Below are 25,815 nucleotides of genomic sequence, written 5' to 3'. Positions count from 1 at the left end.
ACGTATGGTTTATTAAAACTTTTTATACCACTTATACTGAATAAGCAGATCTAAGTGGTGTACAATCTAAAATATACAATCAGATAAAAAGGAAAAAAACATCGAAATTAAGATAGAAAAGATAAAACAAACAGATTGGCTGCCACTGGTCAACAGGTCGGCTCAATCACTCATGTAAACCTGTCATCCAGGGACACAAATGCAAGGTTTACAAAATGCAGCTCAATTAAGGTGTTAATATTGCTTGCAGTTATGGTTACCCCCATCTCAGAAATGATGTAGCAGAACTGGAAAAAGTACAGAGAAGGGTGATAAGTGATAAATGGGACAGAATGACTGCCTTATGCGAAAAGGCTGAACAGATTAGGGATGACAGAGTGGATATGATAAAGGTTGTAAAGTCATGAACAGGTTTGAACACAGGTTGGTTATTTGTGTCTTCAAACTGTACAAAGACTAGGGGATACTCTATGAAACTAAATAAAAGGTAACACAATTAAAACAAATTGGAGGATTTTCACTCAACTAACATTCAAACTGTGGAATATATGTAGAGGGTGCGGTCAAGGTATCTAATATAATTTGTAAATTTCTAGAGGAGAAGTTAATAAACAGTTATTAGCCAAGCAGACCTTGGGATGCAACTGCTAGTCCCTGAGAAGGAACTGCAAGAAATAGACCCATCCTTGGGCTTTTTTTTTTTTTTTTTAATCTTTTATTTATAATTTTTCATTTTACAAGGGGCACTTGCAAACAGTAATACAGAGATGACTGCACATTAATACAAGATAAGAAAAAAACAATCCCAACTAGATATATGGATTATAGACAATCTTTCTCTTTCTTAGACCACAAAGTGAAGAAAAATAGGGATAGTGAGATAAGACAAGGAGATCAATTAAACAGTAAACAGAAAAAAGAAAACATGGTATTAACCTGATTATCCCCAGATACTACTCATCTAATTCATTATTCCACATTGATCAATTCATTTCATTGAGAACATACTTATTGTCCAGATTTTAGTTAGAAATAATACATCTGATTACATTATCTCTCTTTTAAAAACCAGAAATTAACAATACATATACTTAAGTCTCTAATTCAAATCCCAGTTTTCACAGGCTTCACTCCTTTCGAAGCAGTGGCCCACCCAGTAGCAGCATACCTATGATGTGGCTGGCAGGGATCCCCAAGCCCCACCAGCCGAAAACTCCCAACAAGTGTCCCTCCTGTATACCTTGTAAGTAGCAGATCTTCGCTTGCACTGGCCCCACAGCCTTCCCTCTGATGTATTTCTGCCTAGGCGGAAAACAGGAAGTTACATCAGAGGGAAGGGTGTGGGGCCAACATGAGCAGTGTGTATTAGTTGATGCTCGCTGCTGGTGAAAATCTGTTATTTAAAAGATATGTAGGACAGGGGGGTTGTTTGAGAGACCATATGGCATGCAGGCGAGAGAAGGAGAGACCAAATCACCTGTGGGACGGGGCGAGGTTCTTCTGCCCACCCATCTTGGGCTCAGGCCCACCCAAAATTGGGTGTCTGGCTACGCTCCTGTTTCGAAGTAATAATTAAGGAAATATTTCTGAGGAAAACTTTAGGAGTCATACCTGGAATTCTGGGAAAAACAATAATCTCGACATTAATCATCCACAATAACATCCACCTTATCATTCAAAGTTTCTGGTCCATTATCATTTTCAGGATCATAACCACTTCTAGCTTGTGTAGAACTTTATTTATTATATCAATTTTTCACTCTCAAAGGGTTCAGTCAAATTGTCCATGTAACTCTCCAGTAAGATTATATCTGAAATAAAGTTATTTACTACCGCCGTCAGGTCCCGAAGCACCTTCCAGATGATATTCAATGTAACCTCCACGGAAGCCAAAAACTCCAAGGTGATTTCTCTTGAGGTGTTTAGGAGTGGTTCCGCCGATTCGGGTTCTGCTGTAAACCTCGGGTTCAGCATATGCCTCTAACTCACTCCTCCACTCCTTTGGACATGGTGGTTGAATAATTCGGGAGCGATGGAGTTGTTTTTCCAGGTCCAAGAGCGTCGATGCTCCTTCGCGGGCGCTAATCAAAGGACTCGCCAACCCTTTCATCTGTGGGCAGTTCGACGCGCAGCGGTCCCGCACTTGCTGCTCAGGGGACAAAACGCTGGCCATCAGCGGCTGACCGCCAGTTGTTCCCTTCCTCTCAGTTAAGGAAAGTGCAATTGCAGAGAGGGAATTTACATAAAGAAGACAAAACTTCAGAGGGCTGCTGGGCATACGAACTTCAGGTCACCATCTTACCACTCTCCCAGTTTGGTAGTTTTTGTGGGAACATAGCCACTCATAACTATGTTTAAAATGTGTCTCTTGTATTAGCGCTATGTCCACCTGCAGGCGGTTTAGTTCTCTAAATAGTAGCTGTCTCTTTCTGGGTATGTTTAGTCCTTTAACATTAAGCGTCACCCATTTTATCTCATTCATTAGTTGTAAGCCTTAACCTTTCTATGTGTCTGTGTTCATGCCACCCACCACCATATCCTGGCCATCCCCGGTCTCTGTTCCTCAAACCAGCCCTCTCCCTCTGCACTAGTTCCCAATTTTCTCCCTCCCAAACCCCTCCCCCTTTATCCCCCTCTGGTTTTTTGGCTCCCAGTGTTGTATCACTAGGCCCCTTGTGTGTAGGAAAGTGAGAGATGTGTCGCTTACCGCTTACCCCTGTAATAATCTGTCAACAGTCTCAACCAAACCGAAACTTTTGATCATTATAACATTACCAGTCTCTATAGTGACACCGTAAACCATGTCTTCTGCTCTGTCAGCCCATTGGGCCTGCAGCTTGCAATTTTTCAGGTGATCTTGGATGCTGACTGCTGCCGCTGTAGGCACTTTGGTCCCTTGCCCACTCGTCGCCATTTCGGGGGGGGGGGGGGCATTAAGTGTCGCTCTCCGCTGGGTCTTGCTCAGATCTGTTCTATCTTTCTCCAACTCAACTTCTGGGCATATCGCTTTGGCCTCTTCCAACGATTTCACTTGATGTAGGTTGCCTTCTTTGTAGAAGACTAGTGCAAATGGGTGTTTCCAGCGGTATTGAATCTTAGATTCTCTTAATACTCTGGTGAGAGGTTTGAGTTCGTTTCTCCGCTGCAAAGTCGCTGCTGCCAAGTCCTGGTATATCTCAATTTTATAAGAGTCCCATGTGAAGTCTTGCGCTTGGTGTGACGCCTGGATCACCCGCTCCTTGAGCTTATAGTTGGAGAAGCATGCTATGATGTCTTTTGGCGCATTGTTCCGTGGTGCGCCCAGCGCTCTGTGTGCTCTCTCTAAGCTGACTTCTTCTTCTTTCATCAGCGTTCCGCCCGCTCCCAGGAGCTTCACTACTATTTTTTGTACAGTCTCTTCGCTATTTTGGTATGTGGGCATATCTGGGAGACCTCGGAATCTCAGGTTGTTCCTGCGGCCTCTATTTTTTATGTTGTTTCATTTCCGTCGAGCCCGAAGGGATCAGCGCTTTTTCCAATTCCGCCATCTTGTTTCCTCGTGGCTCCCCGCTCTTCAAGAAAGCGAATTGTGCTAGGCTCTCCCTTGTATCATTGTGATTCATATATTGTTGACTCCTCGCTGTTCGGGCGTCAAGCAGGCAAGTTTGGGCTGACTTTTCTTTCTATTCTGCCGGTTCGTTCGCTATCTTTTTATTCGGGGAAGCGGGAGCTGTGCTCTCAAGCGTCCATTCTGTAGGCGGTGACGTCACTTCCCCCCCCACTCTCCAAGTTTGGGACACTCTTTGTCTGGTTTCTCCTCAGAGGCCTGTCTGATATGGGTAACCCTTCAGCATAGCCCTCTGAGTCATTGAAACACAGAAGCTCCTCCACCACTACAAGGTGGTGTCCCTACCATCATGAGAAGGTGCATAAGGGAATAACTAGACTAGCAATGAAAACTCAGGAGCTGGCATATGTCCTGCTTCTTAGCTTCCTTCAGTGGTGTAATATAGCTACAATTCTGGGGGAAAAAAAGCTTAAAATTAATTTCCAGGCTTTTGTTTACAAATGCTGTTCCAAGTAACAAGAAAGCAATTCACTTCTTAAATACACCAGCTTTTTCACAGCACTCCAACGCTCTGCCACTATTTAATCGTGATTATAAATTGGTAATCAAAATGCAGCCCTAAAAAAATTAAAGAATAAAAATAAATGAAAAGGTATCTTAATTGACTGGCTTGACATAATAGGACCCTCGACCCAAAAATGGAGGAATTAGATGATAACTGTAATGAGGATGGAACGAATACAAACTAGAGAGCAACTGCGTACAGAATTTGAACTATTTCTAGATAGATGGAGCCCGTTTTTGAACACAATGCCCTCTGAATCAAGAAGTTATATACTAACTATGTAAATATAAGCCCTTGATGTGCTTTGATACATTTGTTATGGGAGGGAAGGGATGGGGTTAGAGGAAGGGAGGGATAGAGGGGGGGGAGTTTGGGGATTAGGACAGGCTAGGCTGTTTAATGATGATAAATGTATTACTTGACTGGTTGCTATGTCCTGTGCTTGTTACCTCATTAATAAAAAAGATTTAAACAATAAATGAAAAGGTTAGAAATACAAAATACTAATTGAAAAATGTAAAACAGCATGCAGAATAGCTATAAACAGCCATACAGTTTTCACAGCTTACTTCAGAAAAGCAAGACTACTTGTTAAATATCACATAAGTGCACTACACAGGCAAAAAATTAATTCCTGACTGTATAAAAATATTGGAACCAATATTCAGACCAGTGAATGGTTAACTCGCAGCATAAAGTTAGAACAGCTGTTTTGCTGTCCTAACTTTTGCAGTTACTTAGCTGATTAGCAGACTGAAAGTTGCCACTAACCAGCTAAGTTTCCGCACCACTGTAACTCCACCCCTGGAATGCACACAAAGTTGCTGGTTTTGGAAGTCCCCCACAAGCAGTTTAAACAGGAGCATCTCCTGGCTGTTTAAATCACCTTGACATTCAACCCCTTTGGGAACAAAAACTGGTGTTTCCTGTGTCATTTTTGGAAACTTGGTGTGTTCAGGTTTTTTTCTTTACTTTTTTCACTATGGGAGCAATATATAAGTAGTGAGCCCTCTTTTGGAAAAGAGCGCATCCTCTTTTAAAGATGCACTATTAATAACACATGAAAAAAATAAAACTTTGGGGGATTTTCTATCATTTTGGGCAGAAAACATTGAACGACAAGAGAAATGCTGTTTCAAATGAATGCACGACCCTAGTATTTACCATGAAATTTTAAGATTCCAAGGGGACCGGAGAGTATTAGAGCTTTATATCTCAAGGTAACTGTTTCCAGTTGGCTCAAGTGCATAGCGACTGAGAATCATGACTATATGAAAGCCATCTGGTGGCCTGTGTAAAATGAGTTAGTTGTCTCAAGCCAGGCCCCAGTGAACAAGTGCTTATGTTTATTGAGCTGCCATTATAGTTAAGTGCTATTTGCAATTGCTGTTGGGGAGTCCCAGCAGAGGTGACAAAAAGATTTCAGAAGCATGGAGACTGCATTATTCTCTCACCCTTAAAGGAGGTTATTTCAGATCAGGATTGAGAGTCACTTGTGGGACAGTGTCAAGAAACTTGTATGGCCACTGCCTATTCTGTACCTGTGGATGAACAAAGGAATTTGTTTCCCAGTGCTGTCAATCTGACACACTTCATCAGTGTTAGAGAAAATAATTTTGGAAAATTACCAAATGTAATTAAAAATAAATGGAATGTGTTCCATGGTTATTAATCAACCCTCAGCATAAAGAAAGGATTGTGCATATATTATCAGTCATTCTACTCTGTTATGTCTGTAGTTTAGAATGCAAAAGTATCATTTGTAAGCTGCTGATAGTGCAGACCATATGACTTGTGTAGTCTGACCATTTGTACCAAATACTAAGCTCTACAATCCCTTCCTCTCCATAAGAGATTCGGTGTTTTTCCCATGTTGTCCCACCACCCTTCCTGTAAAAAAAAAAAAAAAAAAAATCCTTAGATTACTCCTAGGCCTATACCTTCATCATATGATCCCTTATTTCAGAGCTTCCTTTCAATTGAAATGTCCACTGATATATTTTAATAGGCCAGGCATTTGATGTTCTCACCTATATGTGTAAGTGCTATGAATTTGGATAGCTTCAGGTATAATACAATGACCAGGCACTCTTCTGTCCATTGCTTACTTGTGTTCGTGACTGTTGCAGGAGCTAACATCCGTGCGTGGTGACTTGGAGAGACAGCACAGCCGGGAAGAGCAGGAGGAGGAGGAGCGTCAGCTTTTACTTGCAGTGCAGAAGACAGAACATGAACATCTGTTGAAGGAAGAAAGGAAGCGTCAGGTGGAAGAAAAAGTCAAAGCAGTGGAAGGTGAGTTGCAGATCATACAGGAGTGTTTTTGCATGTATCTTAACTCTACTCTGCACTTGTAAAATGCTGTCGGCATAAATAGATTAATGTCTGGTCATCCTTTCATTGTCCACTTGTCTTGACTATTGTGGTACATTGAATGGCAGTGACTGTAGAATATAAGCATTAGGAGAACTACAGTCATTTATGCTTACTGTATTATTACAAATAGGGTCATAGCTAGGTGGGGGCCTGAGCCCCCACAGATTTTGTCCGAGCCCCTGTTTTCCCTGGTGGGGGTCCCCACCCCTGCCAGCCAAAGCCTTCTTCAGCGCCGGTCTCCAGCACATCGTGTTCACTGATCTGTGCTTTCTTGAGTCCTGATGTCCTGCATGTTCCTTTAAGTGAAACTGAACATGCTCCTTTTCACTTAGTTTTAAACAATTTTATTGATGACCTATCACAAACAATACAATATTCATACGCTATGTTCAAGATACATCAGGAAACAAATGAACAACTTGTAATCATAACATAGAGGTAGCCATCACTTTTCTCTTTAGCTTCCTCCCTCCCTACTCCCAGCTACTCCCCCCCCCCCCCCCGTCAGCCCTTCCTTACCCCTCTAATATTCCTCCTCCCTGTAACCTCCCTCCCCCCTTTGTCCACCCCCCTTCCAGGCAGCTACATATCTCTAATAGCCCAGGGAAATTAACCTATTCACTATCTAAAACCCTTAGCTAACTTCGCTGGGTCCAAGCTCAGTCGATTAAGGATGGAACTTCGGGCCCTAGGGGCTAAAGCATTAATATATGATTCCCATATTAAGTAGAATTTACGCTGTGTTTTGGGTTTATAATATGAATCTCGCAGCTCCATTAGTAGCAACGCATGCCACCTGTTGCGCCATTGCCAAAACGATGGTGCCTCTAAATGTATCCAGTTAACTAAAATGCATTTTTTTCCCACGAGACATGCTTTAAAGATTAGCAGGTTATGACTAACGGTACCTTTCCCCTTCAGTAAGTCGACCCCCAAAAGGGCCGTCTCCGGTGTCAATGTCACCCTCCGCCCCAGGATTTCGCCTAAAAACTTCGCTATTTGCTCCCAGTAAGCGGATATCGCTGCACAAGCCCACATAGCATGATAATAGTTATGATTGGGATCTCCACACCTACCACAAGCCGATGAGTCCGCCCTACTCATTTGATATAATCTCGACAATGAAGTGTATGCCCTGTAAATACTTCTTCCTTGGCATTCCCTCAATTCCGCGCTACTAATCCGTCCCCTGATCTGCCTCAAGCTGCTCCTTAATATGTCTATACTAATCTGTTTCTGTATATCTGCCGTCCACTTCCTGGCCAACTTTTCGAGATTCTTTGGTGGTCTACTCATTAATAACCTTTTGTGCAACATTGAGATAGAAGCTGGATCAGTTGTTGGCGTATCAAAAAGTTCGTCAAATTTGGAGGTCACATCAACTTCCAAAAAGTGTGTAGGCAGCGTGAGAATGTAGTGAGAAACCTGTTTAAAGGCGTATGTATCTGCCCATGTATTAGAATTGAGATTCAAGGAGTCCATGGATTTAAGGCGCCCATCCTTGTCTACAAAGTCCTCCACCATGTGAAGTCCTTTATCACCCCAGCTCCGGATACGTTTATTCTCTAACCCTGGTTTAAAGTTTCCGTTACCTCTAATGGGTAGCAATCTACTAATATGTGCATCAAAGGACCAGAGCCTTGCCATCTCCCCCCATATCGTCCGCAATGGCTTCACCAACATACTTCTACGAATATAAATAGGCAGATCTAAAGCTTCAGCCTGCAGTACATAATTAAAATGCAGAGGTCGCAACCAATCCGCTTCCATCTGCAATGGGGTACAACGTGATTCTCCCTTTAGCCAGTCTCTCAGGTGTCGGATCATACAGGCTCTATTATACCACCATAGGTTCAATATGCCAAATCCCCCTCTATTCCATCCATCCATCAGATTTTCCATACTAATCTGTGGCCGTTTCCTATGCCAGAAAAATTTTGAAAGCATACCAAGCAGTTTATTCCAATCGCTTTTGGTGAGGCATAGTGGTAAGGTTTGAAAGTAATAAAGCCACTTGGGAAAGATGATCATATTGAACAATGAAATTCGGCCTAGCAGTGACACCGGCAGCTCTCTCCATCTCTCCAGAAGCATACTGGTAGCTGAGAACAACTGGGTAATATTCAATTTATACAGCCTCCGCGGATCCCCCGGCAATTGAATACCTAAATATTTAAAGACTTCTTCCGTTCGTTTCAGAGGGCAATTGAGCTGAGACCACTCTGCATCAGACATATATAAAGTCTGAGCTTCAGATTTATCTAGGTTGAGACGAAAACCTGAGTAATCTCCAAATTCTTCGAATATCTCCAAAAGTGCTGCTAGGGAAATCCGAGGTTCCTGCAGAATCACCAACAAGTCATCCGCGAAAGCTGCCAATTTAAATTGTTCCTGACCCACCTGTACCCCCCTCACCTCTGGCATGTGCACTATGTCTCTAATCAGTGAATCCATGACCAATACAAACAAGAGAGGTGAGAGTGGGCAACCCTGCCGTGTGCCCCTCTCTATCGGAAAGACATCCGAAACTATTCCATTGATCAATACTTCTGCCACTGGCATGCTCCGTTTCACTTAAAGGAACATGCAGGACATCAGGACTCAAGAAAGCTCAGATCAGCAGCGAACGCGGTGTGCTGGAGACAGTTAACGTCCAGGACGTCAGGAAGAAGAAAGCTCAGATCAGCGAATGTGGCACACCTGCACGTTCCTTTAATTGAAACTGAGCATGCTCAGTTTCACTTAAAGGAACATTCAGGAAGTCAGGACTCAAGAAAGCACAGATCAGCAGCGAATATGGCACGCCGGAGACCGGCGCTGAAGAAGACGTTGGCTGGCAGAGTTGGGGACCCCCACTAGCAATGGTACCTTGCAGGGGGGGTAGGAAGTGGCGGGGGGGCGGCCTAAAATGTGCCCCCACACACACACACTTTTGGGCTCTGGACCCCCCCCCCCTCCTGCCGAGGTCTGGCTCTATGCCACTGCAAATAAATTAACATTTCTATAGCACTAAAAGTTGTACGTAGTAGTGTAGAGACATGTTCCTGTCTCTCAATTCGATTCATTTGCTTTAATTTAGCATCCAAATCGGCTTCCACTACTGCCCACACCTCTGTCACAATTTCCTTAGTCCATTCAGAACAAACCAAAGGACTAGACGGGGCCGATCGAACTACCATCTTGGCTTCAGCAAGTAATTTTGGGTTGGGGTGTAGGTGGGGGGGATGAGTTTGAGGAGGATATGGGAAGATAGGTAATAAAATATTGGAAATTTGGGCCGAATGGAATTGTGTTTATATTTGTGTGTGTGTGTTTTTTTTCCCCCGTTTGCCGTATTTGTCGCCAATAAACAGATTTCACGTAAACCCAGATATGCTAACTGCTATTACCACTTCCTCCGGCAATGAGTTCTAGAGCTTAACTATTTGTTGAGTGAAAAAATATTTCCTCCTATTTGTTGTAAAAGTATTTCCATGTAATTTCATTGAGTGTCCCCTAGTCTTTGTACTTTTTGAAAGAATGAAAAATCAATTCACTTTTACCTGTTCTACTCCACTCAGGATTTTGTAGACCTCAATCATATCCCCCCTCAGCCGTCTCATTTCCAAGCTGAAGACTAAGTCAGTTATGGAAACCGAAACACAGGATTGTCCTCCAGAAAGGAAGAGGGATCTACGCCAATTTTACCCAAGAGGACAAGGGAGAGGGAGAGGACCGCCAGCTAGGGCTTATTACAATCAGTCATACAACCAACAGGAGACAAGAGTTCAAACAGGTTTTGAACACTGTCTATAATATTTCATAGAGAGTATTGGATTAGGATGAAATGGAGGTATTAAGTAAAGATTTTTCTTTTGTTCTCGCCCCCAAGTGCAATGCTTTTAATGTTAGGATTGACTTCTACAAGTTTACCAGGAGACTTAAGATTATGAACTTTTTTGCCACCAATATTTCAAGCAGTACTGACAGCTCAATTGTCAAACAGAACAGCAAGTAGAACTCACCTGGGAACCACAATCTTCTGATCCAGACTTATGAAACACTGGTATTAATGGACATATCTCATTTGGAGGGTGACAAGAAGCGAGCCTTCTACAACACTACACGCACACAGAACCAAGCCATTAACAGACTTAAGTCAAGACACTGCAATCACCTTCAAGCCTGCAGATAAAGAAGGAGCAGTGGTGGTTAAGGATACTGTGGATCAGTGGCGTAGCCACAGGTGGGCCGGGGCCCACCCATTTAGGGCTCAGGCCCACCCAAAAGTAGCACACATTTAGTGGTAGCTGATGGGATCCCAAGCTTGGCCAGCTGAAGACTGCGAATGTTCAGTTTTCAGCGCATACCTGCTGCAGACTGCCAAGGTGGAAAGAAGTGTTTTCCCACCAGTTGAGATATTTTTTGGGTGGTGGTTGGGGGGAGAACAATTGGTGTCCACCCACTTCTTTCCTAGGCCCACCCAAAATCTGTTGTCTGGCTACGCCCCTGCTGTGGATTATAAACAAGAGATTCCTAGGCAGCCTGAAGATTGCACCTTCTATTTAAGACTCAAGGAGAGCCAAGCAGAAGTAGATTCCCTGATCCAGGTTGGTATTGATTGAGGTTTCCTCACTGCATTTGAAGTGGAGTTTCTGAAAGTGAAGAAGCCTGTGACACCGACTATTTATATCCTCCTGAAGATTCACAAATCTTGACAAATCCAACAGGAAGACCCATAGTGGCAGCCACTGGATCAGTGTTGTTACAACTATCTGTCTTCGTTGACAAGTTCCTTAGACCAGAATTGCTTCTTATATGAGAGATTCTGCAGATATCATCACTATACTAGAATGCCTACAGATGGAAGGAGATGTTTTGCTGGCATCTTTGACATCGAATCACTCGCGATAACTGCTGATATTCTGCAGTTTCCACTCTTTGACTATATTTTGACTATATTGTCCCCCTGGAAAATGGAATTCTGCTAGAGTTTTTATGATTTCCCGGTGAAAACTTCTATAGCTTATCATGATAGTTTGTTAGTCGGGGACATAAATTTGCACCTGGAGGTATAAATCTGCTCCAGCAGATAGGGATTTTCTTAATTTTTTATTTTATTATTATTATTATTATTTTGTAGATTCTCTGGCCCTTACTTTCACTAAGTTTTAATTGTTCTCATGAAATAAGGTCACCTGTTAGATGTAATAGCATTTTCTCTTTCTCAGGATTTCTTTATTGAAGAAACTGTGTGTTCATGTTCCTTGGTCTGATCATTTCCTGTTTGATTTAGTTCTGTATTGGAAAGATCAAGGAAAGTCTTTTCCCCTCCTATTAAGCAGCGGGTTTCTATGAGAGGAAAGGCTGATACCCTTGGCTTTTGGAATAGGGTAGATATGATGTTATCTGACAGCACTCTTGGGGAAAAATCTTTCAGTGGATTATTGGGAATTTGTTACTGTTAAAGTATTAGATGAGATTGCTCCATTAAAAACTAAATGTAAAATTGCTAGGAAATCAGATAAATGATCACTACGGAACTTTTGTTAATGAAGAAAGAATGTAGGAAGTTTGAAAGGTTGTGGGGAAAAAACCCTACTACATATAATAGGCAAAATTGGAGGCTGAAAATTAATACTTATAGACAGCTTCTGTTCAAAACAAAAAGGGAGTATTTTTCTAAACTAGTAGAGCCAGACGGACTGGATACATCTAAACTGTTTAAATTAGTTCATTGATTACGTTTAGTAATAGGCTGTACTAATAATGCTATAACAGGTCTCCTGTCTGCCTCTGAATTGGCTGTTTATTTTAAGGAAAAGGTATGTTCTGTTCGAAATAGTTTACCTGATACACAAGATATCAAGTCCTATTTGAATGTCAGTGATATAGGTATACCATCTGAGCGGTTATGGGAAGTCTTTGAACCAATAACAGCTACAGATGCCACCAGGTTATTAACAAAAAGTTTGCATCATCTCACTGCTCTTTGGATATACGTCCTTCTTATCTTATGAGATTTCCCAGTCCTAGTGTTATATGTTTTCATACTAACTGGTTAAATATGCAGTTTCAACTAGGTAAATTTCCTTCTTCACAAGGTGGTATCGTTTAGACTAGAATCCTATATAATAATTCTCACCTCCAACGTTCTAATGTGCCTGGGACCGTGGCTCCCTCGGAGGTGGTCTGCTAGTTTAGAATGCACTGACGTCAGTCAGGGCCGCCGAGAGGGGGGGACAGGGGGGACAAAAGTCCCCGGGCCCGGGCCTCCAGGGGGGCCCGGCGCCGAGTCCGTGGGTGCTCGCCCCTCCATGCGACTCCTAGGTCCCTCCCTCCCTCCGTCCGACTCCCAGGGCCCGCATCCGTCCCTCCCTCCGAATTGTAAAAGCGATCTTCTTCTTACTTCTTCGGCGGGGGTTACGGCGAGAGCAGCACGCAGAAGAGAACGCAGTGAAAAGCGTGCAGGCTCCCGCTTCAGCCTTCCCTCGTTGTCTGTCTCTCAGCTCTGGTCCCGCCTTTGAGGGCGGGACCACAGTCAACGAGGGAAGGCTGAAGCGGGAGCCTGCACGCTTTTCACTGCGTTCTCTTCTGCATGCTGCTCTCGCCAACCCCCAACGAAGTAAGAACAAGATCGCTTTTGCAATTCGGAGGGAGGGACGGAGGGGGGCCTTGGAATTCAGTCAGATGGACGGAAGGAGAGGGGGGCCTTGGATCTGGGAGGGAGGGAGGGAGGGAGTTTAGTAGCGCTATAGAAATGATAAGCAGTAGTAGAAGGGCCTTGGATCTCGGAGGGGGGCAGGCCTTGGATCTCAGAGGGGGGGGAGAAAGAAGAGATTGCTGGACAAGAGGGCAGGGGGGAGAGAGAAGAGATCGCTGGACAAGAGGGCAGGGGGAGAGAGAAGAGATTGCTGGACAAGAGAGCATTGGGGAGAGAGAAGAGATCGCTGGACAAGAGGGCAGGGGGGGAGAGAGAAGAGATTGCTGGGCAGGGCAGAGGGGAGAGGAGAACTGCTGAACATGGATGGATGATTGGAGGGGGCAGGGGAGAGAGGAAATTTACTGGATATGGTTGGATGGAGGAGAGGCCAGGAGAGAATGAGGAGTTGCTGGACATGGATAGATGGAGGGGAGGGAAGTCAGGAAGGAGATGCACATGGATGGAGGGAAGGGAAGAGAGGAGAAATGCTGAACATGGATGGATGGAGTGGAGGGCAGGGAAGAGAGAAGAAATGATGGACAAGGATGAAGGGAAGGAAAGACAAAGGAAGGAGATGCACACGGATGGAGGGAAAAGGAAGAGAGGAGAAATGCTGGATATGGATGGAGGAGAGGGAAGACAGGAAATACATGTACATGGATGGAGGGGAGGAGAGTGAGGAGAAATGCTCAATTTAAGGGCTGGATCGGAACACTTTCAGGACAGATGCCGAAACTTGAGGAAGGATAGGGACAGGGTTACAGATGGTAGACAGGACGCATAAGGACACAGGAGGATGGTGAGAGAAAAAATATCAAATGGAAAGAAGACACTGCATAAAACAGAAGATGGGACCAAAGCAAATAGAAAAACTATGATCAGACAACAAAGGTAGAAAAAAGTATTTTATTCAGAATTTATTAATTGGAATATGTCAGCTTTTGGAAATGTGTATCTGTGATATTTTTCATGCAAGTTTCAATTTTTCTAGTATTGCTGCACGCTGAGTCTGACTTCTTGAGGTAACTTTCTAGTTCAGTATTTTGCCTTCATATTTTTTTATTTCTAGTTCCTTGTGTCATATCTGTTGCCATGTGTTTTTCATGTGTGATCAAGGTACAGTATTCTGCTAGTGTGTAGTATTTGCAGCCCTTTTTGTTTTGTTTTTCATTAGGTTGTGTACTGGTGTTTTAGAGCCCGGTGTAATTATAGTGCTGCCTTTCTACGCATAAGGTTGTAGTTCGTCCTGTCCTTGGAATTAGTGCTGTTATGCTGTTATGGTTTGGTAAGGTTATGAGTGGGTTTTTGCACAAGTTTGTGTATAGTGTTTTGCAGTGGAGAGATTGTGTTTTGGCTTTACTGAGGTGGCACCAAAACATCAGAAAAGGTGTAGAGCCTAAATCATGACACACTACCTCTTGAAGGATCTACATATAGTGCAAGGGCCCGGCAGTGGGGGGGGGGGGGGGGGCAGGGGCGGCCTTGTCCCGGGCCCGGCCCAGTCTCTCGGCGGCCCTGACGTCAGTGATGTCACTGACTGCTGATTCCAAGGCAAGGGGAGGAGTAGTTTCCCTACTCCTCCCCCTGCCTGGGAAACAGTTGTCAGTGCCCCCCCCCCCTCGGCGCAACACCCAAGCCCCTCTGCTCCAGCGCAGCACCGAAGCCCCTACTCCCCCCCCCTCGACGCATCACCCAAGACCCTCCCCCCGGCGCATCACCAAAGCCCCTACCCCCCCCCCCTCGGGCACATCAACTCCCTCGCCACCCGCAGCCGCCAATACTAACGCTGTCCTGCCGCTACTGCTTCTCCTGTGGAGCAGCAGCGGCCGGTACAAAAAGAAAAAAGCCAAAAAAAGATTTTTAACCTGAAATGCGGCTCCGTAGACAGCCATCTGGCATTGGCTGTCGTCACTGCAGCCGCTCCTCCTCTCCCCTCCACGTCACTGCCCCTGCAGGAAGACCCCGGAGGAGCGCAGCAACGTCAGAGGGGAGAGGAGGAGCGGCTGCAGAGATGACAGCCAATGCCAGATGGCTGTCTACGGAGCCGTGTTTCAGGTTTAAAATCTTTTTTTGGCTTTTTTCTTTTTGTACCGGCCGCTGCTGCTCAACAGGAGACGCAGCAGCGGCCGGACAGCGTTAGTATTGGCGGCTGCGGGTGGCGAGAGGGTTGATGTGCCCGGGGGGGGGGGGGGTAGGGGCTTGGGTGATGCGCTGGGGGGGTAGGGGTTTGGGTGATGCGGGGAGTGTCGCTGGACATGGGTGGCTGCAGGGGGAGAGGAGGGTCACTGGACATGGATGGCTGCAGGGGGGCAGGGAAGAGGGAGGTGGGGAGCGGGTCCTGAGACCAGATGGGTGGCTGCAGATGAGGGCAGGGGAGACAGAAGGGATGCTGCAGGGGGAGAGGAGGGTCGTTGGACATGGGTGGCTGCAGGGAGGGCAGGGGAGAGAGGTGGGTTGCTGGACATGGGTGGCTACAGGGGGGGCAGGGGAGAGAGGTGGGTCGCTGGACATGGGTGGCTACAGGGGGGGCAAGGGGAAAGGAGAGGAGGGTCGTTGGACATGGGTGGCTGCAGGGGGGCAGGGGAGAGGAGGGTCGCTGGACATGGGTAGCTGCAGGGGGAGAGGAGGGTTGCTGGACATGGGTGGCTGCAGGGGGGGCAGGGGGAGAGGAGAGTCGCTGGACATGGTTGGCTGCAGGGGGAGCAGGGGAGAGAGGAGGGCCGCTGCACATGCGTGGCTGCAGGGGCAGAGAAGGGTTGGTGGGGAGGGGGTCCTGAGACCAGATGGGTGGCTGCAGGAGGGGCAGGGGAGACAGGAAGGACGCTGCGGGGGGGGATTACTTTGCTAGCGCCCATTTCATTGCCTACCGAAACGGGCCTTTTATACTAGTATTAAAGAATTCTAAAGGTAGTGCATTAGATCTGATAGATTATATTCCAGTGGCATCCATTCTGTGTTCATTAAAGTGATGGAGGGATGGGTAACATGGATCTTTTCTTGGATAATTTCCTGTTATTGAATGTGTCCCAATCAGGATTTCGTTGGGGTTTTAGCACTGAGACCGTGGCCTGTTCTTTGGTTACATCTGGGCAATTTGACTTGTTTGACCTGGTGGATCACGGTATCTTGCTTTCTCTCCTTGACTCATTAGGGATCCAAGGTCTTGTTTTTTCTTGGTTTCAAGAATTTTTAACTAGATCATATAAGGTGAAAATGCAGGGTGGATTCTCTAACTCATGGGGTGCTGTTGTGTTGTTCCTCACGGGTCTTCCCTTTCACCCTCGTTGTTTAACATCCTTATGCAACCCTTAGCAAATTATCTGGACTCACTTCAGTTGCAGTTTTACATATATGCAGTTGACATTACAGTGTTAATACCTTTTACTCCAGGCAATCTATTTCTGTCAATCTGCTTACAGGTGGTCAGCGACTGAGTATGCTCATCTTGATATAGTTTCGACAGTATTGGGTGTGGAATTAAACAATCAACTTTCTTTTAATACACAGGTTAATAAGGTGGTTAGTAAATTTTACTACTTACTCAAAACGTTACAGGTTATCCATAAATGTTTTGAACCAGTAATCTTTTCTTTAGTGGTGCAGTCTTCAATATTGTCATTATTGGATTATTGTAATTCTATCTATATTGGTTGTACAAAATTTTTAAAAACGAAGTTGCAGAGAGTGCAAAATTCCACAGTTAGGGCTATTTTTTCGGCAAGTAAATATGATTCTATTTCCCCTTTTATGTTACAATTGCATTGGTTGCCAGTGGAGGCCAGATTACAGTTTAAGGTTTTAGTTTTAACTTTCAAAGCTTTTCATGGAGACTTCCCGGGCTATTTAATTGATCATTTTGTTTTTCTTAATAAGAATCATGGCAGAATTACTAGAAATGTTTTTATGTTAGGATTTCGTACTGTTTGTAAAGTAAAGGTTCTACGTTTTTTACAGTCTTCATTAACTTACCAGGCAGCCTCTAGTTGGAATTCCCTTCCTTCTTCTTTTAGGCAAACAAAACACTATTTAGAGTTTCAAAAATTATTAAAATGACTTTCCTTTTCAGAAAATATCTTTCTTAACTCATGGATGTTATTTTTTTTCCGCTCTAAGATTGTGATCATTTTGTGCAACTGTCTGGAGTATGCTCATTTTCTTAATGTTACCACTTAGAACTTGTTGATTGTAGCGGGCTACAAGACCTTAATGTAATGTAGAAGATAGACTTGGTTCCTACTCCACCAGGAGAGCTTAGCAGTAAATAAAGTCTCAAACCTCGCTGGAAACAAGTCCAGAAACCTTTTTTTTTCTTCTAAGCTCTGAGTACCGTCAATGACTTGAGCCACACGCTTATTTTCCAACTTTTGAATCATCAGATTAATTCATACTGACCACACTTCTATCATGGCAAATCTCAAACAGCTAAGAGCCAATACATTGACTTATTTCTGCATCAGTTAGCTCTCACTAAAGCCAATCTGAACACTACTGACACAACTCTGTGTGACTGAGGATATTGGAGAAAAAAAACAATACAAAGACAGTAAAGATGGTCCAGGATAGAGGAACAACCAATAATTCAATTCTGATATTTTTGTTGAAAGACCCAACTTGGCCATATTTTAGCAATAAAGCCTCCAGGGGTCATCAGATTTCAGTAGTGAATAGGACACAATCATCTGCAACTGCAGTACACTGGTTACACTAAAACAATTTCTTTTACATTTTTCAATACCCCTAAATTTAAAATCAATTAAATATTTTTCTTCATTACATTATCAGATGGCCATATTGTGCAACTCTCTCTCTTATCATTGAGAACTTTGCTATCTTAACTAGCATTCAGAAAAAAGCTAAAAGCTTTATTGTTCCATCATGTGACTTTGTATCTTCAGACTTTGATACGACTGTATTGCTTATGACCTGTTTTTATTTTTATTTGCTTTTCTTTTTGTTTTATTTTGCTTGTATTATAATTCTTGGATATTTTGATCTATTCTCTTTGAATGTGATTCTTCCTGAACTGTAGAGATATAGAAGTCCCGGTGTAATATAATATAACATAAATATAAGAACATAAGTATTGCCATACTGGGACAGACTGAAGGTCCATCAAGCCCAGCATCCTGTTTCCAACAGGGGCCAATCCAGGTTACAGTACCTGGCAAGATCCAAAAACAGTACAATACATTTTATGCTGCTTATCCTAGAAATAAGCAGTGGATTTTCCCCAAGTCCATGTTAATAATGGCTTATGGACTTTTCTTTTAGGAAGCTATCCAAACCTTTTTTTAAAACCCCGCTAAGCTAACTGCTTTTACCACATTCTCTGATAATGTATTCCAGAGTTTAATTACACGTTGAATAAAGAAATCTTTTCTCTGGTTCGTTTTAAATTTACTACTTTGTAGCTTCATTGCATGCCCCCTAGTCCTAGTATTTTTGGAAATGGTAAACAAGTGATTCACGTCAACCCATTCCACTCCACTCCACTCATTATTTTATAGACTTCTATCATATCTCCCCTCAGCTGTCTTTTCTCCAAGCTGAAGAGCCCTAGCTACTTTAGCTTCATAGAGAACTCGCCCCATCCCCTTTATCATTTTCGTCACCCTTCTCTGTGCCTTTTCTAATTCATCCAATTCAGGTTTTGAAAGCTCATTCTACAAGAGGTCAATCTGCTTCTTGGGCAAAGAACTTCTTAATTCCTCCTCATAAAATTTTCAAAACAACGACCTGTAAATCTATTTTTCGGTACAGATTGGGTGTTCCAGCTCAAAATGATACTGCCCTTGGGGCCAAAGTATTAGCAGCAGGGATTTCAGTGTCCCACCCTCACTCAGTACTGCTTTGGTACTTCCCAAGCATCTGGACTGGTGTGGTGGGATGATAAGGAAAAGTACATTAGTTCTTACCTGCTAATTTTTTTTCCTCAAGTCTCGCCAGTCCAGTCTTGAACGCACCCATGTTTCTTAGCATCCATTTGTATTCTGTGTCCTGAAAAATGTTCATTATTCTTGTTGGATCTTTATTCTGTGACGCTTTATCCTTCATTAATGGTTTTCTTTTGAGCAGTTCATTTAATTCCTAGAGGACTTTATTCCTTTTAATTGCCTTTGTTCTTTTGCATTGTTATAATAAATGCTGACTGGCCAGGGGGTTGCACAGGGTTCAAAAGCGATGACATTGCAACTCAGTAGTTCTCTGTCTCCACCTGCTGGCAGGACAGCGTAAGCCCAATCTAGAGGGACTTAAGGAAGGAAATTTGCCACTTAAGAATAAGTTTTTCCTTTGTCTCCCAAGTGCAAGTCAAGTTTCAAAATATTTGCAAATACTAGCCACACATATATGAGCAGTGTAAAAATGTAAATGTGCTTATTGTAATTGTTTAGTGGATTTCTTTTCTGTTTTCTCAACACTGCATAATTCTAGTACCACTACAGAAATGATAGTAGTAATAGTTATGCCCAAAAAAATCTCTTAAGTATTAAATTTCTCTGTGTGTCTATATTTTTGCCCATAAAGAGGTCAGAGGTTTGTTAGAGTAACTACAACACTAGAATTAGTTTTAAAAAAAAAGCCCAACAAGGCCAAGTTTCATTCTGTGGGCTGCATCAGGGGATAAGGGACCAATGTGATGTGTGTGAGGATTCATTACAGAGGTAAACAGCATGTGCTTCTCTAAAAACGAGTGTTGTCGAAACCAAAATAATATTTTCCATTAAACATATGGCTCTAACCTATAATTAGGGGAATTAAAAAAAAAAAAAGAGAGAGAATTGTCAGCCTTTTTATCCACTTTCAAAACTACCAAACATTAGTGGATTTCCTTCTCATAAGTTAATTTGTAAAATTGGAATTTCTGTATCATGAGACCAAAAACATCTTACTCCTGGAACACCTCAATCTGTTATCTGCATTATGGACTGAGAATGTGCCTTGAGGAGGGATGTGGAGATCCAGAGCAATTCAGCCTAGCAGGGTCTCCACTTCATGTTGAGGTGTGAGGGAGGATTGTACCGTCTGTCCCAAATATCTCTGCATACAGGCTGCTGTAGCCCAGTGTTTCTTCTAAGAAATACTACCGTGGTAGTTCAGGGCCAAAGTCCCATTTTATCCCTACTCTCTTCTCCCCAAAAGAACATCATGTAGGGCTGGTAGGACCAGACATAGACCAATTTACATGTTTTACATCATAAGATATTTTTTTTTTGTAGTGTTCATATACATATTGCTTTGCATTTCTTTTCTTACTACTTTTGATGTTGCACTAAGAAAATACATTGGCATGGAGCAGTGATTCCCAAACCTGGTCCTGTAGGCACCCCAGCCAGTCAGGTTTTCTTGATATCCACAATGAATATCCATGAGAGAGATGTGCATGTACTGCCTCCACTGCATGTAAATTTCTCTCATGAATATTCATTGTGGATATCCTGTAAACCTTATTGGCTGGGGTGCCTCCAGGACCAGGTTTGGAAAACCACTGGCATAGAGAATGGTCCTTGCAAACTTTAAGGTCCATTTACATAGGATGCCCAGATGGGCAAAGCTCAGTTCCCCCTGTGTTTTAAAAGCTGGCATTTTGTATAACCATTTTGCAAATATACACATGCACAAAAAGAGTAGCATCAGCATAAAACTGGCTCAGGAGCACAAAACCCCAAAAGTGTAATTAAAGTTCAATAGAAACTAGGTCAGTAGCAGGCCAGTTAGCCCGTCATCCATCTGCTTGGGAAACAGAAATACTGAACATTTTATGCTGCATGATACCCTTAAGTGGCAAATCACTTGCGAACTATTTTCATTCTCCGTCTCCATTCGCTGGTAGACGGACATGACCCATTGGTCTGGACTGGTCTGATAGGACTAAAGGAAAGAAAGTTATCAGGTAAGATGCAACTTTTCTTTGTAAGTGGTGCAAATTAACTTGTGACACCGCTTTTCTTTTTAATTTGGAAGGGGAAATTAAAAAAAAAAAATACAGATTAAGAAGAATTAATGCCCTGCTCAAAACAAGCGCTTTTAAAAAAAAATCTGTGTCTGTATCTGAGCTGGAGTAAAGTCCAACAATAAAAATTGTTTGAATTTGTGTATTCCCATTCTAAGATAGGAATATACATATATACCCTGCCCAAACTATGCCCATACCATACCCCCTTGAAAAATCCTGAAGATAATACATGTGTAAATGCTGCTATTTCCATGTGTAGATGCTTCTAAAATGGCCTCCTTTATCTGCTGTCATTTTAACACATGCCTTTTTGTTCGTCTTAAATTTGTCCAGAAAGGGCCAAGAGGAGGAAGCTGAGGGAGGAACGGGCCTGGCTGTTGTCCCAGGGCAAGGAGCTGCCCCCAGAACTGTTCCATCTGGACCTTAACTCTCCTATCAGGGAGGAAAGGAAGACCAGGGACCTGTGAGTATACAAAGAATATTCTTTAATGCATTTTAGTGTCTTCATGTGTGTCCATGGACTGTTTCTTCAGCAATCACATAAATCTTAGGGGGTAGTGGAAGGAGGAAAGTAAGAAGTGAAGAGCTTAACACAAAGAAGTAATCCTTTTATCCATCTGGAAGGGTAGTTCAAACATTTCATTCCATATAAGTGTCCACAAGGAAGATCTGTAGGAAAAAAGATAAACTTTTTAAAAGAATTTGTTGTATGGAATCACGGATAGATTTTTGTCAGGGATCAAAGCATTGTATGCAAAACCGAAGGCCAGAATATCGGTCAATGGGATAACAACGAGGGATTTTGAAATAAGTCGGGGAACCCGACAAGGCTGTCCGCTATCGCCTCTGTTATTTGTACTAACATTGGATCCATTACTGAGAGACATTGAGGAACAAAGGGCGGTAGCGGGGATACCGATAGGGAGAGAAGTCTTTAAGGTGGCGGCATTTGCCGATGATATATTGGTCCACTTGTCAGACCCCCAGAAATCTTTGGAGGCTTTGTTGGAGATTTTCTCCGAATACGGAGACTACGCGGGCCTTAGTTTAAATTTGGAGAAGTCAGAGGCCTTGGCCTCCTCGGAGGACGTATGGAATAAGTGGAGAGGCGAATTTCCCTTGAGGAAAACACAAACTTCCTTTAAATATCTAGGAATTTTGATGCCTATGAACCCGGCACGGTTGTATGACCTTAATATAAATCGGCTGTTGCAGGAGACCCAGAAGGTGTTACAAGGATGGCAGGATTTACCGTTGTCAATGCTAGGTAGAATGCACTTGATTAAAATGGTGTTATTTCCTAGGTGGCTTTACGTGATGCAAACCATTCCGGTGTGGTTTCGACGAAAGGACTTACAAAATTTTTATAAATTAGCATCAAAGTTTTGCTGGAGGGGCAAAAAACCACGGATTCGCTTCTCGGCTTTAGTGGGTACCTGGAGTCGGGGAGGGGTGGGTATGCCGGATTTAGAACTATACAATCAGGCATGCCAATTGCGTTACTTAGGAGACTGGTGCTTGGAAACACAGCGATACACCCCTACTGTGTTGGAGGCGGCACTCTGGGAACCTTATCAACTATTTTCGCTCTTACACCACAAAGCATGTGATCTGCCGGAAGGAATACGTAAAAATGTGCTGTTGTGGCCGCTTAGAGAGGTGTGGAGAGTGCTCATACGACATCTAGGGGGGGATCCTGCAATAACAGATCTGTTAACAATATGTGGGAATTGTGAATTCTTACCAGGCCTGTCAAGTCGACATTTTGTAGACTGGGCAAAGAAGGGGATTTTTAGTCTGGCACACCTGGCGGATGGAGATGGGCAGCCCCTTACAGTAGAAGAAATACTGGGGAAAGTAGGCAATTCCTGGGGTAACAGATTTGCTATAAGACAGGTGCAACACTACATTGCCTCTCTCCCGGGAGACCCTTTGAGATCCCGGCTGGGGGATAAGGTACATGATTTCTTTCACTCTTTGGGTGAGGGTGAACTTACGATATCATTGCTCCATAAAACAATTTCAGGATGGCAGCCCCCCAGGGATTATAGCAAATTGAAGAGTGCATGGGGAAAAGAACTGGGGGTTGAAGTAATATCATGGAATATCACTAAATCGATAGCAAGAATACCTTTGTTAGTATCTGATGCTCGCTTAAGAGAATGTGCCTACCGCTGTATTCATAGGGGATATGTGACTACTGTACAACTAGCTCATATGGGAGAGAATCGGAGCCCAGAGTGTCTTAAATGTGGAAAGGATCCTGGCACAATGCTACATATGTTTTGGAGCTGCCCTGTATTGAAAAGGTTTTGGACACAGGTCCGAGGCTTTTGGGAGGAGCAACTGGGGCTTCGGATTTCAGGGACAGTTGAACAACTGCTTTTGGATATCCCGGGGTCCTTTAGAGGGCTGAATAAATTTGAAACAATATTGCTTAGAAAGTTGAGTTTGCTGGCCAGGAAATGTATATTACAGTACTGGACAATTAAAGATCCTCCAGCATATTGGCACTGGAGAAACCAATTGCACCAGCTGGTTTCTTGGGAGGCTAGAGAATCTCGGCTCTCAAAGAACAAGAGAGTCACGTTCTTGGCTGTTTGGGGTCCTTATTTGAGAAGTCTAAGCCATAGAGGTCGTAGTTTACTCTTAAATGAAGGATAATTCCATGGATTATACTGAATAGATCTCCAGGTCTGGGGGAGGGAGGGAGGGAGGGGGGAAGAAGAGGGGGGGTTGGGGGGAGGGTGGGGGTTGGATAAGTTTAATCTGATGAGAGTAATAATAAACAGGTTGTATTTAAAAAAGCAAAAATGATACATGTTATTGACTAATGATTGTATAATTAGTTTGAGGATTGATGAATGTTAAATGCAGAACCTTGTATGGCACCGTTTATGTTCTTGCAATTTCAATAAAAAACGTTTAAATATAAAAGAATTTGTTGGTAAAACAGCTTGACGTAATGAAGATCTGAGCAAGGATTATTTTAATAGGACCAGGCAAATACCAGAAACCAGCAATCTGAAGGTTACAATCAATCAGAGCAGTTTACATATTGATATACAGGTACTTAGTTTGTACCTGAGGCAATGGAGGGTTAAGTGACTTGCCCAGAGTCAGAAGGGAATAGAACCCTGTTCCTCTGGTTCCTAGGTCATTGCACTAACCATTAGGCTACTCCTCCACCCCTGGCTTTAAATGGGTCCTGTTATTCATGTCATGTAATTGAGGAGCTCATAGAACAGTACCTGGTGCTTCTGTAGTAGTTACAGGTTTCCGTGACTGTGGATTTGATGAACTTCCCACCAGTAGTGTGTGTTGTATCATATATAGCAGAGACCTAGCATTGGCATTGTCTGTAACCTCTAGAGTTTACCACATATCTTGGTAACTGCAGAGGAGACTGGTAAAGAGATATGCAAAGGTGGATCAGACTGAACTGTTATATTTTCTAAGCAAAAAAAAAAAAGGAGGTTATGTTAGATAACTTTTTGCTTTATTCCTAGGTTTAACTTTGAACTGGATGATGAATATACTGCAATGTACAAAGGTGTGTTGGTTTAATTTTCAGATTTTGTCTTTCAGTTTTACCTGCATTTAACCCTGGTATATGTAACTTTTCCTCTTTTACCTGTATAGTTTTAGATGCTGTGAAAGCTCATAAGGATTCATGGCCCTTCTTGGAACCTGTAGATGAATCCTATGCTCCAAATTACTATGAAATCATTAAGGTAGACTGTTTTAATTATGTCCTTCCTCTTGCCCAGTAACAGAGTTTGTGGGGAGACAGCAAAAGCAGAGAGAGCCAGAAAGTTGCCTTAGAACTAGCAGTCATGCCTACCGTTGGTATAGTGCTGTGAGAAATCTCACACTGATACATCCTGACAACTGATGGTAGAGCTGTTCCTCAAAGAGCTTTGCTGTTGCTGGCATGGGAATGGGCAGGGCACTGCCATTCGGGCATGTATTGATATGCCCCTGGCAAGTATTTGCTGGAGGCCTGGCTGACATAGAAAGAACATGCTTAGAAGATTCCCTAGTTTCTTCATTACTGGGTTTAAAATTTGTCAACGTACTCTCTAGCTCTTCATTGACACTAGGACCTTTTGTAGAACCCCATGGATATCTCTGGCATGGAGAAGAAGCTCAACGGAGGCCAGTATATCTCAAAAGAAGAGTTTGTGGGTGACATGAAGACCATGTTCCGGAACTGCCTCAAGTACAACGGGGAGAACAGTGGTAAGGAGAATGGTCAATTATCTGGGGAGTTCTCACTTCAGAAAACCATGGACGCTTGTAGAAGTCAAGAACAAGTGATGACCATCCCAGGCTGTGTGCTGCTTATGTTTAAAAACATAGTAACATAGTAGATGATGGCAGATTAAAGACTTGTACAGCCTATCCAGTCTGCCCCTCAAGATAAACTCATAAGCTATGATGTGATATATATATATATATATATATTTTTTTTTTTTTTTGATCTTGATTTGTCCGTGGCACAGACTGTAGAAGTCTGCCCTGCGCTGGCCTTGCTTCTCAGTTACTGGTGTTGCCATCTAATCACCACTAAGCTTGTTTGGTTACATGCCTTCTGTACAGGATTCCTTTGTGTTTATCCCATTTATTTTTTAATTCCGTTACCATTTTCATCTCCACCACCTCCCACGGGAGGGAATTCCAGGTATGTACCA

The 25,815-nt window shown here is 43.2% G+C and overlaps 1 protein-coding gene across 1 annotated transcript in view; it reads left to right on the top strand.

Moving 5' to 3' along the window:
* Window positions 1-25,815, top strand: part of LOC115478017 (cat eye syndrome critical region protein 2-like) — a 321,056-nt gene that overhangs the window by 250,919 nt on the left and 44,322 nt on the right. The window contains exons 9-13 of the mRNA XM_030215212.1: window positions 6,242-6,404; window positions 21,455-21,584; window positions 24,631-24,674; window positions 24,764-24,855; window positions 25,237-25,363. Coding sequence (XP_030071072.1) covers window positions 6,242-6,404; window positions 21,455-21,584; window positions 24,631-24,674; window positions 24,764-24,855; window positions 25,237-25,363 — 556 coding nt within the window. The remainder of the gene's footprint in view (window positions 1-6,241; window positions 6,405-21,454; window positions 21,585-24,630; window positions 24,675-24,763; window positions 24,856-25,236; window positions 25,364-25,815) is intronic.

Source organism: Microcaecilia unicolor, chromosome 9, assembly GCF_901765095.1.
Source record: "Microcaecilia unicolor chromosome 9, aMicUni1.1, whole genome shotgun sequence".
In the NCBI taxonomy this organism is placed as follows: Eukaryota; Metazoa; Chordata; class Amphibia; order Gymnophiona; family Siphonopidae; genus Microcaecilia; species Microcaecilia unicolor.
The sequence above is the reverse complement of the archived record's forward strand: the minus strand, read 5'-3'. Positions and strand labels throughout refer to the sequence as shown.